The sequence below is a fragment of the Cherax quadricarinatus genome, chromosome 25 (assembly GCF_038502225.1).
Source record: "Cherax quadricarinatus isolate ZL_2023a chromosome 25, ASM3850222v1, whole genome shotgun sequence".
Classification (NCBI taxonomy): domain Eukaryota; kingdom Metazoa; phylum Arthropoda; class Malacostraca; order Decapoda; family Parastacidae; genus Cherax; species Cherax quadricarinatus.
Window position 1 is genome coordinate 7,187,703 of NC_091316.1, and position 17,500 is coordinate 7,205,202.

The 17,500-nt window shown below is 42.4% G+C and overlaps 1 protein-coding gene across 9 annotated transcripts in view; it reads left to right on the forward strand.

The window, feature by feature from the left end:
* The window catches only part of LOC128690017 (dachshund homolog 1), a 187,592-nt gene that overhangs the window by 136,107 nt on the left and 33,985 nt on the right, over nucleotides 1–17,500 (forward strand). For 5 of the 9 annotated variants that reach the window (XM_053778519.2, XM_053778522.2, XM_053778520.2 and 2 more), the window contains one exon: nucleotides 6,544–6,671. In XM_053778519.2, the coding sequence (XP_053634494.2) occupies nucleotides 6,544–6,671 (128 nt within the window). The remainder of the gene's footprint in view (nucleotides 1–6,543; nucleotides 6,672–17,500) is intronic. The other 4 variants (XM_053778521.2, XM_070088587.1, XM_053778526.2 and 1 more) reach the window with 1 other exon arrangement.

Sequence of the window (17,500 nt, forward strand, 5' to 3'; positions counted from 1 at the left end):
TACATTTATGCACTGTTGTCTTTGTTTTAGATTACTGCTAACCAGAACTCCTAAATCCTTTTTGCAAATTCGTCAACCATGCCTCTGCCCAGGAAAATTTTTTCCCTCCTATTCCGTGTGCCTTAAGCTTCCTCAATAGTCTCTGATGTGGAACTCTATCGAAAGCCTTACTGAAGTCCCATGATAGAAAATGTTCCGTCCCTCAGGTATGATAGAAGATGTTCCGTACCTCAACCATGATAGAAGATGTCCTATCACTCAGCCATGATAGAAGATGTACCGTCCCTCAGCCATGATAGAAGATGTACCGTCCCTCAGCCATGATAGAAGATATTCCGTCCCTCGGCCATGATAGAAGATGTACCGTCCCTCAGCCATGATAGAAGATGTACCGTCCCTCAGCCATGATAGAAGATATTCCGTACCTCAGCCATGATAGAAGATGTTCCGTCCCTCAGCCATGATTAAAAATGTTCCGTCCCTCAGCCATGATAGAAGATGTACCGTCCCTCAGCCATGATAGAAGATGTACCGTCCCTCAGCCATGATAGATGTTCCGTCCCTTTTATCAAGGCTCAGCAGTGAACATCTTACAATTCCCTCTCCACATCTTCCACTATCTCCAACATATAAGTCGCCTCTGTATTAGACTGAGGGAAAAAACTGCTGCTTAAGCAAAACGTTTTATCAGTAAAGATACCCAACTGTTGTACATGTGTTGTATTCATCAACTTGTCGGTGTTGTACACTGTTAATATAAAGAAACAGTGGATTCCTGAGCGTTTATTCACACAGTTCTATCATAATTTAGCTCATTTCTCTATTATCAACATTTGCCTTTTCTTCACACAACAGAGTCAATCGTCGGGATGGGATGACGTTTCGCTCTGTCAGAACTCCATCAAGATTTGATGAAATTCTGAACCAATACAAACTGCTTCTGCAACATTTCTTTGTCTTTCATCTCGGTGTTACGCCATTACCGTCACAGGTCTGACGAAATCGCACTAACACGATTGCAAACAAATCAAGGAACGGGTGGGAGTTTGAACTCATGGCAAGTAAGTCCTAAAACTCACAGGTTAACGCACTGACCTGTGCGTTTTAATTGACTCACTTGCCATGAGTTCACTTCCCCACCCGTTCCTTGGTTACTGCGCAGGTCGCCAGTAGAGTCATTCACCGCCCCGAAGGTGGCTACAGCAACCTCAGTATCACTGCTAAAGTCAACATGACACTTCTGGAGATGTTGCATAAGCAACATAACACTGTTAAACAACATACAGTGTGCAGCCTAGCAACATATAACCAGAATAACTTTTTTTATATCGATTCCACTAATTTGGTAATAATTATTTCAATATGTTGGGTGTGGTAGTGAGTTGACTGGTCTGTGGTTTAATGCCCTTGGGTATAGTAGTGAGCTGACTGGTTTGTGGTTTAATGCGCTTGGGCACAGTAGTGAGCTGACTGGTTTCTGGTTTAACACGCTGGGTGCAGTAGTGAGTTGACTAGTTTGTGGTTTAACGCGTTGGATGCAACAGTGAGTTAACTAACTTGTGGTTTAGTAAAAATTCCATTCTGTGCAGTGTTAACCTTTTTCTTGTGTTTTGCAGGATTTACAGGACGAACAGAAATCCAGAAACTGAACAAAGTTTCATTATTCTTGGTAGAGCGACTCACACTCTGCTTTGTGTAAAATAACGGGGCCTGCATATGCAATTAATAAATATATTTAATATATGTTCAACATTTAATACGGACGTGACAGTAATAAAATGGGTTTAAAGCAATAAAGTTCCATCAGTGGGTCGGTGAGTCCATGGGAACAGCTTCGTAAGTTGCCCTCTGGAACAACTTCTCTTTACCATGTGTGATAATAACAGCCGTTAACAAGCCGTTTAGTGCACAATGAGAGCCCCAACAGCCTGTTGAGGCAACAATACCAGGTCTGACTGGTCGCAGCTAACATATAACAGACACGACAGCCGTGTCTAAATTCCAGGCAGCCCTTCAGGCCTCCTACCAAGAGACAGGTTCCTTCGTTTCACTTCCTCTCCAACTGTCCCTCGCTTCTTCCCTTCACCTGGGTCCTGTGTGGGCCAGTGAGCCGCCAACAGCAATAGCCTGGTTGATTAGTAAAGCACCAAACAAGCCTGGCCCAGGGCCAACCTGCGAGAGAAGGAAAACTCTCAAACCCATCACCTGAGATCAGCCCTCAGCCCCTCCCCTCACCTGGGATTTGCATTCACCCATTACCCTTCATCCCTCACCCTTCCTTTCACTCACTACCCCTCACCCTCAATTATCCACCAATTCCCTTCACCTGGGGGGTCTGTTCTTATCCCTTACCACTCTTCCTCCATTTCTCACTCCTTCCTTCAACCCCTTGCTTGTAGATCTATATATGTATACGCTTATTTGCGTACGTTATAATTATCGATTCTTTCACTGCATTACACCAGTAGCCATGAGTAAAGGTGATTTGTGCTATGGGGGAAAGTGATATCTGAATGTTGAAGTCATGGGTGGAGGTGATATCTGAATGTTGAAGTCATGGGTGGAGGTGATATCTGAATGTTGAAGTCATGGGTGGAGGTGATATCTGAATGTTGAAGTCATGGGTGGAGGTGATATCTGAATGTTGAAGTCATGTGTGGAGGTGATATCTGAATGTTGAAGTCATGTGTGGAGGTGATATCTGAATGTTGAAGTCATGGGTGGAGGTGATATCTGAATGTTGAAGTCATGGGTGGAGGTGATATCTGAATGTTGAAGTCATCATGGGTGGAGGTGATATCAGTAGAAAATCAGTTATTCCGGCTAAAATGTACTGCTTAATATATAGTTATTATATTCTAGGAGAAGCACTAAGACAGAAGGGGTCATGGAGTTCCTAGAGACTGGAAGTTAATTAGATTTGATCCAAGGCAGGGTGGCTCCAGTACCTTGGACCAAAAGCTCTTCACCAGTATCGGTGCACTAAGATGGGTGCCACTGCCCACTAGACTCTCCCTTCCAGTCAATGTCTTAAAAATTATGATTCTCCCTTTGGACGCTGGAGTCTGTTTATTGGTACTTTACTTTTCTAAAAGGGTGCCTTGATGCTGGAGGGTTCTTGATCCCAGGAATTGAAGCTACTCACGTATTTCTCTAATGAAACCTGATTACTCACAATTCCCCAGGCGCTGTATGAGCCCTACGGGTCTGGCGCACTCAGCTCACACACTGAGGTCCGGAGTTCGAATCTCCTCCGGTACGGCTGGAAAACATTAGAGACGTGTTTCCATAAGACACCTGTTGTCCCTGTTCACCCATCAGTAAAATGGGTACCTGGGTGTTAGTCGACCGGTGTGGGTTGCATCCTGGGACAAAACTGACTTAATTTGCCCGAAATGCTCTACATAACAAGGGGCTTTCTATATAGTAGTATGTCATTAATGTCAGCTAGGCCTGTATACCTTGTACATGTACTTGTAATAAATATATTATTATTATTATTATTATTATTATTATTATTATTATTATTATTATTATTATTATTATATAAAAATGAATGGTACATCATAAGTACAGTGAACTTGTTGAGTTCTTGGTTCCTGATCACCTAGGTTGTGGTATATATGTTAGGTTATGTATATCTGGTACCAACAGTCTGGTCGATGAAGCCAGCAGACCTTGAGGCCTGGTCCGGGACTCGGCCCCAGGGGCGGTGACCTGCCTGGAGTCTACCTGAAGGGTATTCCAGGGATCAACACTCCGCGGCCCGGTCCACGACCAGGCCTCCAGGGGGATCAGGGTCTGATCAACCAGGTTGTTACTGCTGGCCGCATGTAGTCCAATGTACGAACCACAGCCCGGCTGATCCTGTACCGACTATAAGCATCTGTTCAGCTCCCTCTTGAAGGCAGCCAGGGGTCTATTGGTGATCCCCTTTATGCATAGTGGGAGGCTGTTGAACAGTCATGGGACCTGGACACTTACTGTGTTTTCTCTTAGTGTACCAATGGCGCCCCTACTAGACCCTTGAAATCGACTCCGGATAAACAGTATTTGAAATATATTTTACGAATGCTCTATCTTAAAATATGTCTGCGCGGGTTTCTTTCATCTTGCATAAGTCACCTGCGCCGAGTTAATTTTCCACTATTACCTGTTGCAATTTTTTTTATTATTGCCATAAATTGCGGTGTGAGTGTCGCAGGTTGTCGCTGCAAAGGCGCAAGTGACCAATCGATTTTGTGCATGGTGAAGGAGAGAGCGTTCTTGGCTGTAAACTCGTTCTGGCGAGCAATATTTTAGTGGCTGCGTGGCGGTGGCTGGTACAACACGTTAGTAGTACTGACCATCTTGGCCGGTGATAAGATGGAACCAGGCTGCCAGAGTAATTTTTTTTGTCCTGCTGTTAGTGGACGGAGGATCAGGCCTATACGACATCTAGCGCAGAAAGATCTACGCGGGTTTAGAGCTTCACATAACTAGAATATAATAACATCCTTAGTCTGTGAGCACAATACTTGTGGTAGTGTGTACGGGGTCATGCATCGCCTGGGGGATTTGAGGCTATGAGGCTCGATCCAAGGAAGATGAGGATAGTCAGAGTTCTAAGATCAAGAACCACTCACCGGCATCAAGGAACCCCTTCCTCTGATAGTTTAACCACATCTCTCAGTTACTGGCGTATATTGTCCCATTTAAAGTACGAGTCCCTTCAAGGAAGGTGTCTTCATGCTGGTAATAGGCTCTTGATCCAAGGTATTCGAGGCATCCTTCCCTGTCTTGGAGCATAATTAAATGGCTCCAATTCACCGGGCCTTGTATTACTTCTAGTGACTCAGAATTTCCAAATGAGAAAACCATTAATGATAATGATATAAATACAATATGTGATGTATAAATGTGGATTGTTTAAGGTCTTTATTGTATAGGCAGAGTGTTGATGGGTAGTGTATCACATACTGCTTTAGCGCTTCACGTGAATACCATAACAGGTGGCGCTGCTATCCATGAAGCCCGAGGGTTAGTAGATTCTTCTCTGTGAACAATGAAGAACTTTTAGAGAGCTGATAACATGAAGAGGTGAGTAAGTGGTGGTAATGATGGTGGTGGTTGTGGTGGTGGTGCTGACGGTGGTGGTGGTGGTGATGGTAGTGGTGGTGCTGACGGTGGTGGTGATGGTGGTGGTTGTGGTGGTGGTGAGGGCAGTGGACGCGGCTGTGGTGATGGAAAAGATAGCTGAGATGGTGGGATTAGTGGTGGTAGTATCCGTAGGTCAGGTGGTGGTGGTGGTGGTGATTGCGGTGGTGGTTGCATGCAGGGGGGCGTGGTTTATGGCAGGCCAGCCCGCCAGAGTAATACACTAAACAAATTATAGTTTGTCCTGGTCAGACGTACTCCCATCCTCTAATTGATTGCTGACGAATTGTTCCCAGATTGAAAACCCCCTGGAAAGTATGAGGACCCACACACAGGTATTTGTCACTGAGGAAAAACGATGGTTAGCTCCATTTAATTTATGGCCCACTTATTTATTCATTGTGTTGTTACTGGTGAATTACTATGTTACCCCAAAGTATATTATTCTTATACAGTCACTTTTGTTATCTCATTCAGGAGTGTCCAAACCCCCACAAATATATATATATATATATATATATATATATATATATATATATATATATATATATATATATATATATATATATATATATATATATATATATATATATGCAGTTTTACTTTATTTCATAAGGATTATTATTAGTGAATAAAATGCTTTACATTTTATGTAAACAAATGCTAAATTCCCACTCAGTCTTCTGTGCTTCTGATCACTCTGCTTTTCACTCTTTCCACTCTACTTTACCTTCATATATAAAATAAAGCTTTACTAACCATATTGGGTACATACAACCTTCACCTTACTATTACTTTTGAGGACATCTATTTTTTTTTCTTTAAGAATAATAATCGCAATGCCGTGAATGGATCAATTCACAAATATCCCACATATTGATAGTGCACTCGAGACAGCTCTTCTGTCCGACCGGGATCCTAATTCGGATCAGGAAGTCGTCTAGTTTCCACTTCTAATTCTCGGGTTAGTTGTGATACTCTGGTGAAGGTTGTCTGTATGCAACACGCCAGGTCTTTTCATGCAGCTGAGTAAATCTTGGTTATTCTCTCATATTTTTTCCTGTCTATTCCTTGATGACAAAAACACAAGTTACAGGTTAATTTTTTATTGAGATAACGTTTCTCTCTGTATAAACCTTTTATAACGACTTCTTAAAGTTCTACACAGAGAGAAACGTTTTCCAAATAAAAGTTTGCGCTGCAGCTTGTCTTTGTTTTCACAGTTCATTCTATGTACTCCAACTTTTATCGTCTATCTAAGCTTGTTTACTTGGTGTTGATGTTTAGCTCCGTTCCCTGGCACCGTCAACACACCTCACTTCCTACTCTGGTAGCCACCGCACTGGTTCCCTTCCCTACTAACCCTGATGGTATGTTTATCGTGTACTGTTTTGTGCTCACCTCCAGCTCCAGGCCCGGCCGTCCGCCTAAGAGAGCTTCCGACTTCATGACCATGGCTCCCACCCAAGACACTCTCTTCGACCTCAAGAAGCGACACATGGAGAACACTGGATTCCCCAATGGACACTTACCTGGTAAGAACCTTCTGTTCTTTATGCTTCCAGGAATCATCGCCCCCGTGGCCCGGTCTCAGACCAAGCCTTCTTAAGAATTTTGTAAAATAAATATTCCAGGCACAAACCCTTCATGGTGGGTGCCTCGATGTTGGCGATCCATATTACCTCCCATTTTCCAGGTGTTCTATGGCCTCTACGCGTTTAGCGCTTCCTAATGTAATAACACAGATATTAGCTTATATGAAGTTGAATTACTTTTCTTACATAGGAAGAAATAACTCGTGTTTTTTTTTTTTTTTTTTTTTTTTTTTTAGCTGTGGGCGAGAAATGTTTATAGTAAGAATAACCTGTTCAAATGATATATGATAAAAAAAATTAACAATATTTATAACAAAAAATTACTGATAAAAATGACCGATAACAATGATAACAATAACTGATAATAATGCCTCAGTAACTGATAACAATGACTAATAATAATAATAATAATAATGACTGAAAAAAATCATTTTGACAAGTTAAAATTATAAAGAATTAATGGAAAGAAAGACGTATCATTTGTTTCAATATATTTGAAGAATGGATTAGTGTCATTCTTCTTCTTCATCGTCGAGTGGACAAAGACGATACAATGATCTACTGTTTGACTGATGATGAAAGTGACATTGTAGAAAAAAACATTATTCATGTACGCTAAATTTGACGACTTAAAGAATTATAAACCAGAATCTTAATGCAAACGTTACTTTATATATATATATATATATTATATATATATATATATATATATATATATATATATATATATATATATATATATATATATATATATATATATATTATGTAATTTTAAGCAATGAAAAATTTAATATCAGATATTTAGATATCTGATATTTAGATATTTAGAAATGGATGTGTGGGCATATTTAGAAGTGGATGTGTTGGCATATTTAGAAGTGGATGTGTTGGCATATTTAGAAGTGGATGTGTTGGCATATTTAGAAGTGGATGTGTTGGCATATTTAGAAGTGGATGTGTTGGCATATTTAGAAGTGGATGTGTTGGCATATTTAGAAGTGGATGTGTTGGCATATTTAGAAATGGATGTGTGGGCATATTTAGAAGTGGATGTGTTGGCATATTTAGAAGTGGATGTGTTGGCATATTTAGAAGTGGATGTGTTGGCATATGGGTCTAACAAAAACAAAATGAACAGAATAGACGAAAGAGGAGAAAAAAGCAGTGGAGAGTTGAGGCGTCTGTAGAAAAAAAAACTATCTATGAAGGAAAAAGTGAAATTGTACCAAAATATACTGATACCAATTCTTTTGTCTGAGTGTAGCGAGAGAGAGACTGAAGGCAGTGAAGATGTCATGGTTAAGAGCGATGTGTAGTGCGAATAAGGTGCAAAAAAAATCGTGTAGACATTACAAGACTGTATAATTCAGAAGGTTGAGGAGGAGTTGAGGTGGTTTGGGCATTTAGAGAGGATGGAACAGAATAGAATGACCAAAAGGATTTCTAAATCCGAGGAAGGATGTAGGGAAAGGAGTGTCCCAGAAAGGTTTGGAGGAAAGGGTGTCACACCCGGGGATGCGACAGATCCCTCTTCACCTCCAGGAAGAACGCTTTGTACTACTTATTCTCCGTTTAATATGTACTAGTATAACAGGGAAACTACAGTACTGTGGAAAATGACATTATAAATGTGTATAGGAATACAATGATTTACTACACCAATAATGAAAGTAAAGAGAATATGTAATTACTGGTTAAATATCACTTACACAAGGTTACTGGGAGGGAAACTATAATGTTGAGGAAAAGTTGTGGTCCCTGAGTTACATTGCATATGGCTGACACCATCAGTTTGGTTGATCAGGTCATCAAACAAGAGGCCTAGTCTGGGACCGGGCCGCGTGGGTGGAGACTCCCGGAATCGTCTTGAGGCAACCTTCAGGTAACCTTACCTTAGTGGAAGGCGGGTGGTATGGAAAAGAAAAAAATCATAGTCCAGCCCGTCAGTTCCGGGATCGGTCTCGAGATGAACCCATACATGTGCTTGAACAACTGTGTGTCTAGTTTTTGTTTATAATCTTGTGTTTACTCTCTAATTTACAGTTAAGCAGAACACTTGTCCAACTGGCAACCGTGTATTGTCAGCTATGAGTCAGGAATTGGCGAGGCACAGGGAGGGAGGTAGGGAGGGAGGGTTGTTGGAGGAGAGGTGAAGCACTGGGAGAAGCGGAGGTAGAGGGATGGGATGGGGAAGCCGAGGGAGGGGAAGGGGAAGTAGAGGGATTTATCTATGAATAAATTTACCTGTGATCCGCTGTTACCGCTGATCCGTCACTTGTAGAAAGAAGCTGCTGAACTTCCTCTTGAAAACCTGTCTTCGTCTCTGAGTTCTGTGGCAATATGTTGAGTAGTCTTGGACCACGGATGTTGACACAAAGTTCTCTAATTATATCTATCCCTCTGCCCCCTTTCCTCTCTGGGTATATCTCACACTTTGAGGAAGGAAGAGAGGGAGGGAGGAAGGAAGGCGGAAGAGAGGGTGAGGCAGATGGAAGAAGAGAAAACCAGATAGAGGAAATAGCAGCGAGACAAAGAGGGAGGTACACGACTGAGGCAAGAGGAAAGGCTGGTAGGGCATAAAGAGGGAAGCAGGGCGAGGCAGAAGGCACTGCCGGACATCATGGGATTATCGGGTGGTGAATAATTCGAGGATCGCCGGCCCCTTGCCTGGCTACACCTTATTGAGCGCTCGTTTGTTCATTATTGAGCCATTATTTAGCTTTATGAGCTGTGAGAGGTTCTGAAGTAATCGCTATTGATCTTGAGCTAACGTAGGCCAACTTCTGGCTAGACGCTCTGTGCAGCTACATTCCTTTGTTCTCGTACACTCTCAATTTTCTCTTACACTCTCAATGTTCTCGTACACTTTCGATGTTCTCGTACACTCTCTAGATACTATTATACACTTCATTGTTATTATTGTTATTGTAACACATTTTTTGTTATGCCCAGAGATCGTTTACGGCCGTCACAAAACTAATAAAGCATTAAATTTACTGGGAACTCCTTAAAACCTAAATATGTACTCACTGAAGCGGAGGAGAGAGACATAATAATATATACCTGGAAAGCATTTGAGGGACTTGTCCCAAATCTGCACACTGCCATAACAACATACTGGAGTGAGAAATACGGGAGGAAGTGTAAAATAAACCCAGTGAAAAGCAGGGGAACCTTGGGCACAATAAGGAAACAAAGTATCAACGTCCCTGGCTCCCAGACTATTCAACATCTTACCAGAAGATAGAAACAGTGTTGGGACAAGTGTAGAAGTCTGCTAGAGGAAACTGGACGAGTATCTTCATGTGCCAGATCAACCAGGCCGTGATGGTTATGCGGGTCAGCGGGCCACTAGCAGCAACAGCCTGGCTAACCAGGAAGTAGAAAAAACTCTCGGAACTCATCAAAGATATACACTTCACTGTAATGTTCTTGCCAATCTCTTTCATGTTATTTTTGTATCTCTGTTGTTACTGTTGAACCTTGCACTCCACTCTCCAAAAAAAAAAAAAACGATATTGTAAGAATGTCTGTACGTATCATTTTTTAGTTTCACCATTTTCATGTGTTGAAATTTCAGAGAATCGGAAATTTAGCTGTCGTGATTACATAGCTTAATAGCCAGATTCTCTCTCATATATTTTACCGGCTGCAATTTTTTTTTTTTTTTTTTTTTTTTGGGGGGGGGGGTTAAGTATCGTAGTTCTTCAGTGTGTCTACGGCCAGGGAAGCCTTAGCTTCACGTGGTCTAGCCGAGACACAAACGTGGAGCCGAGAAATGCCACACATTAAATTTTAGCTGAGAAAAATTACCGTGAATATATTAAATATTAAGATTTTGGAAGATTTCTTGTAGATGGCAAAGGTTCCTGTAGATGTGCGTGAATGTGTGCTGGGTGCTCACAGTGGGTAAAAACTCACACTTCCTCTTTTTCTCTCTCTCTCTCTCTGTCTCTGTCTCTCTCTCTCTCTCTCTCTCTCTCTCTCTCTCTCTCTCTCTCTCTCTCTCTCTCGCTCACATATAGAAGGGGCTCTCCATTAATGACTAATACAAAGGGCCACCGCCACTAACTTTCACCACCAGCCTTATTTACGACCTCCAAATCTTGGAAGTCCAATTTGAATTTTATGTCCCCCCTCAGCGTGCGTAGTTTTATTAGTTTCGCTGCTACGGAATCTTTATATAAGACAGACCATGTTAGTTTGCCCGCAAGCTCTAATTACCTGCCACCACTATCGCCTAAGCACACCCACTTAACCTGGACTCCAAGATGATATTAAATGGAGTGCATTAAAAAGTGTATTGATTTTTTATATTTCATATACTTATTAAATTATTCCTTTCATTCATTAAGATAAGTAAACACACACACTTATACTTTATATATATATATATATATATATATATATATATATATATATATATATATATATATATATATATATATATATATATATACATATATATATATATATATATATATATATATATATATATATATATATATATATATATATATATATATATATCGTGCCGAATAGGTAAAACTGGTCAATTTTTTTCATTTATGTTAACGTAAAAATTAATAATTTTCAACCAAAAGAACCTTAGAAAACTTGCCTAACCTTATTATACAAGCTCAATTTAATTTAGCCTAATTCAACTAAATATATTTTAGATAAGTTAACAGTAATTTAATAATAAACAAACACAATGAAATATATTTTTTTCGTTAGGTTCAGAATGACTTTTGTGAAAATATTGCACACACAAATTTTCTCTTGCCTTATTTGGCAAGAAGAGCGCTGCTAATATATATATATATATATATATATATATATATATATATATATATATATATATATATATATATATATATATTTCATATATATATATATATATATGCAATAAGATCACAGTAAACAGGTGATTTCAAAATATGCAAAACAACCACTCTGAAAGAATAGAGAAATTCCAAGCGCTTTCGTGACTACTCACATTATCACGAAAGCGCTTGAAATTTCTCTATTCTTTCAGATTGGTTGTTTTGCATATATATATAAATATATATATATATATATATATATATATATATATATATATATATATATATATATATATATATATATATATATATATATATATAGACGATCACAATGAGCAGGTAATATGACAATTGCAAATAACCACGGCGAAAAAAAATGAAATTGTAAGCGCTTTCGTGATTTCTCACATCATAATTTTTTTCTATATAATGTGAGACGTCACGAAAGCACTGAGAATTTCACTGATTTTTCACTCTGGTTATTTTTACATGTATAGGTGCACATGCGCACACGCACACACACACACACACACACACACACACACACACACACACACACACACACACACACACACACACACACACACACACACACAGGGAAGGCACTACAATGGATCAGGGAATACTTGTCAGGAAGACAGCAGCGAGTCATGGTACGTGGCGAGGTGTCAGAGTGGGCACCTGTGACCAGCGGGGTCCTACAAGGGTCATTCCTAGGACCAGTGCTGTTTCTGGTATTTGTGAACGATATGACGGAAGGAATAGACTCCGAAGTGTCCCTGTTTGCAGATGACGTGAAGTTGATGAGAAGAATTCATTCGATCGAAGACCAGGCAGAACTACAAAGGGATCTGGACAGGCTGCAGACTTGGTCCAGCAATTGGCTTCTGGAGTTCAATCCCACCAAGTGCAAAGTCATGAAGATTGGGGAAGGGCAAAGAGACCGCAGACGGAGCACAGTCTAGGGGGCCAGAGACTACAAACCTCACTCAAGGAAAAAGATCTTGGGGTGAGTATAACACCAGGCACATCTCCTGAAGCGCACATCAACCAAATAAATGCTGCAGCATGTGGGCGCCTAGCAAACCTCAGAACAGCATTCCGACAACTCAATAAGGAATCGTTCAGGACCCTGTACACCGTGTACGTTAGGCCCATTTTGGAGTATGCGGCACCAGTTTGGAACCCACACCTAGCCAAGCACGTAAAGAAACTAGAGAAAGTGCAATGGTTTGCGACAAGACTAGACCCAGAGCTAAGAGGTATGTCCTACGAGGAGAGGTTAAGGGAAATCAACCTGACGACACTGGAGGGCAGGAGAGATAGGGGGGGACATGATAACGACATACAAAATACTGAGAGGAATTGACAAGGTGGACAAAGACAGGATGTTCCAGAGATGGGACACAGCAACACGGGGACACTGTTGGAAGCTGAAGACACAGATGAATCACAGGGATGTTAGGAAGTATTTCTTCAGCCACAGAGTAGTCAGGAAGTGGAATAGTTTGGGAAGCGATGTAGTGGAGGCAGGATCCATACATAGTTTTAAGCAGAGGTATGATAAAGCTCAAGGTTCAGGGAGAGTGACCTAGTAGCGACCAGTGAAGAGGCGGGGCCAGGAGCTTGGACTCGACCCCTGCAACCTCAACTAGGTGAGTACACACACACACACACACACACACACACACACACACACACACACACACACACACACACACACACACACACACACACACACACACACACACACACACACACACCATACACACACAGGAGCTGAGTCTCGTCCCCTGCAACTACAATTAGGTGAGTACACACACACATTTACCTGGAGGACATTCCGGGGATCAACGCCCCCGCGGCCCGGCCCATGACCAGGCCTCCTGGTGGATCAGGGCCTGATCAATCGGGCTGTTTCTGCTGGTCGCACGTAGTCCAACGTACGAACCACAGCCCGGCTGATCTGGCACTGACTTTAGGTATCTGTCCAGCTCCCTCTTGAAGACAACCAGGGGTCTACCCGTAATTCGCCTTATGACTGGTGGGAGGCTGTTGAACAGTTTTGGGCCCCGGACACTTATTTTGTGTTTTCTCTTAGTGTACCAGTGGCCGCCCCTACTTTTCACTGTGGGTATGTTGCATCGCCTGCCAAGTCTTTTTCTTTCGTTGGAAGTGAGTTCTAAGTGGAGATTAGGGACCAGTACCTCCAGAATCTTCCATGTGTAGATTATGATATCTCTCTCTCGTCTGCGCTCCAGTGAATACAAGTCAAGTGCTTCCAGGCGTTCCCTGTAGTTAAGCAGTTAAAGTTCTCTGTACATTCTCTAGATCTGCAGTTTCACCTGCCTTGAATAGGGATGTTAATGTACAGCAGTATTCCAGCCTAGAGAGAACAAGTGATTTAAAAAGGATCATCACTGGCTTAGCATCTCTTGTCTTGAATGTTCTCATTATCCATCCTATCACTTTCCTCGCAGATGTGATAGTGGCATTGTTGTGGTCCTTGAAGGTGAGATCATCGGACATTACCACTCCCAGGTCCCTCACATTGCTTTTCAGCTCTATTGTGTGATTAGAGTTTGTAGTATACTCAGTCTTAGTTATTATTTCCTCCAGTTTTCCATAACGAAGTAGTTGGAATGTGTCTTCATTGAACATCATATTGTTCTCCATTGCCCATTGGAATACTTGGCTTATATCTTCTTGGAGATTTGCCGTGTCCTCAATGGATGATACTCTCATGCAGATCCTAGTATCGTCTTCAAAAGATGATACCGTGGAATGGTTTATATCTCTGTCTATGTCTGATATGAGAATGAGGAACAGGATTGGGGCGAGTACTGTGCCTTGTGGGACAGAGCTCTTTACTATGGCAGCTTTCGATTTAACTCTATTTACCACTACTCTTTGTGTTCGATTGGTTATAAAGTTGAAGATCCATCTGCCTCCTTTGCCAGTTATCCCTTTAGCACGCATTTTGTGTGCTATTACATTATGATCGCACTTGTCAAAGGCTTTTGCAAAATCTGTGTATACTACACACACATACTATATATTATACATAATATCAAGCATTTTGACAAAATCTTGATCAATCAGCACCGTCTAAATTTATGCTCACCAGATCAAAGAAAAACAATTTAGGATTTATGTCCCTGGTTAAGTAGCCCCTCCCTCCAGGGACCCGACAAGACTTTACTGCCCAATAAGCTTACAAAAAGAACAATGTGAGTCCTGTCCGTGAATTTCAATTGGCTAGGAACTCCCCAAAGTGTAACTGTGCGTCAGTTCTTACCTTTATCAGTGCCATACTGTCTGCTGTTGGATGGTGCTTTGTCTTTTATGTTAGCTAGTTGTTGTTTGCTATATTTTATCTGGGTGCTGTTTTCTGTGTAGTAAGTGGGTGCTGTTTGTTTAGCAGCTCCAGGGACATCAAGACTGTTACTGCCTGCTAATAAGCTACAAAGCAATGTGAGGTACCTTGTCTAAATGTTATGGTGGAACTTCTTCTTCTAGCTGTATTAGCATGTGTCGTTCTGTAGCTTATCTGAGTATCGTTGGTCATACTGTTGTGTTGGATGGTGCTTTGTCTTTGTGTGGTTATGTTAGGTAGTGGTGGTTTGATTTGTTATTTTATCGTGGTGGTTGGTGTGGTGATGGTGGTGATGGTGAATGGTGATGGTGTGCTGGTGGTGTGGTGGTGGTGTGGTGGTGGTGGTGATGGTGGTGATGGTGATGGTGGTGGTGGTGGTGGTGGTGGTGGTGGTGGTGGTGGTGGTGGTGGTGGTGATGCTGGTGGTGGTGGTGGTGGTGGTGGTGGTGGTGGTGGTGGTGGTGGTGATGCTGGTGGTGGTGGTGGTGGTGATGGTGGTGATGGTGGTGGTGGTGGTGGTGGTGGTGGTGGTGGTGCTGGTGGTGGTGGTGGTGATGGTGGTGGTGGTGGTGGTGGTGGTGGTGATGGTGGTGATGGTGGTGGTGGTGATGGTGGTGATGGTGGTGGTGGTGGTGGTGGTGGTGATGGTGGTGGTGGTGGTGGTGGTGGTGGTGGTGGTGGTGGTGGTGGTGGTGGTGGTGGTGGTGGTGATGCTGGTGGTGGTGGTGGTGGTATTAATGGTGGTGATGGTGATGGTGGTGGTGGTGGTGGTGGTGGTGGTGGTGGTGGTGGTATTAATGGTGGTGATGGTGATGGTGGTGGTGGTGGTGGTGGTGGTGGTGGTATTAATGGTGGTGATGGTGGTGGTGGTGATGGTGGTGGTGGTGGTGGTGGTGGTGGTATTAATGGTGGTGATGGTGATGGTGGTGGTGGTGGTGGTGGTGGTGGTGGTGGTATTAATGGTGGTGATGGTGGTGGTGGTGATGGTGGTGGTGGTGGTGATGCTGGTGGTGGTGGTGGTGGTGGTGGTGGTGGTGGTGGTGGTATTAATGGTGGTGATGGTGGTGGTGGTGATGGTGGTGGTATTAATGGTAGCTAGAAAGTGGTATATTCACATTAGTGATGACCTGTTTTCGTCGTTACATAACTTTTCAACCACTGCCATGAACAAAGTTTTAATACTGTTTTGGCTCCACTTTTTCCTTCACAACTGAAGCATCTTGTTATCCCTCTTCAAGATACAGTAATAAGAAATCTTATGTGTCTATTCTTCCATATCTTTTACGATCTTTCATTATATTTTTTCCCTCCTATCAGCCATCTTGGGTATCTTCAGTGTTTTTACCATTTCATTATCTCTCATAATGTGTTTTATAATGAAATAATAAAACTGTTGTCTGCAGGGGTTGAGGCACAGCACCTGGGCTCTGTATTTACTTATTTGTGGTTGCAGGGGTCGAGTCACAGCTCCTGGCCCCGCCTCTTCACTGATCGCTACTAGGTCCTCTCTCTCTGCTCCCTGAGCTTTGTCATACCTCGTCTGAAAGCTATGTATGGTTCCTCCCTCCACTACATCACTTGCTAGACTATTCCACTTCCTGACGACTCTATGACTGAAGAAATACTTCCTAACATCCCTGTGACTCGTCTGAGTCTTCAGTTTCCAATTGTGACACCTTGTTTCTGTGTCCCCTCTCTGGAACATCCTGTCTCTCTCCACCTTATATGTTCCACGCAGTATTTTGTATGTCGTTATCATGTCTCCCCTAACCCTCCTGTCCTCCAGTGTCATCAGGCCAATTTCCCTCAAGCTTTCTTCGTAGGACATTCCCCTGAGCTCCAGAACTAGCCTTGTTGCAAACCTTTGCAATTTCTCTAATTTCTTGACATGCTTGACCAGGTGTGGGTTCCAAACTTGTGCTGGATACTCCAGTATGGGCCTGACGTAGTGTGCAGTGTCTTGTGTGTGTACTCACCTAATTGTGGTTGCAGGGGTCGAGACTCAGCTCCTGGCCCCGCTTCTTCACTGACCGCTACTGGGTTCTCCCTCTCCCTGCTTCATGAGCTTTATCATACCTTGTCTTAAAGCTATGTATAGTTCCTGCTTCCACTACATTGCTTGCCAGACTATTCCACTTCCTAACAACTCATCTGAGTCTTCAGCTTCCAATTGTGACCCCTTGTTTCTGTGTCCTATGTTTGGAACATCCTGTCTCTGTCCACCTTGTCTATTCCACGCAGTATTTTGTATGTCTTTACCATGTTTCCCCTGACCCTCCTGTCCTCCAGTGTCGTCAGTCCGATTTCGTGTGTGTGTGTGTGTGTGTGTGTGTGTGTGTTTGTGTATAAGAGAATGTAAAAGAGAAAGTGAGAGTGAGAGTGTAAGAGAGAGAGCGTAAGAGAGAGAGAGCGTAAGAGAAAGAGTGTAAGAAAGTGTGTGTGAGTGAGAGAGAGAGAGAGAGAGAGAGAGAGAGAGAGAGAGAGAGAGAGAGAGAGAGAGAGAGAGAGAGAGAGAGAAAGCTTCTGGCTACAACGTTAGCAGGTTACTCTCCCCTCCTGGTTCACCC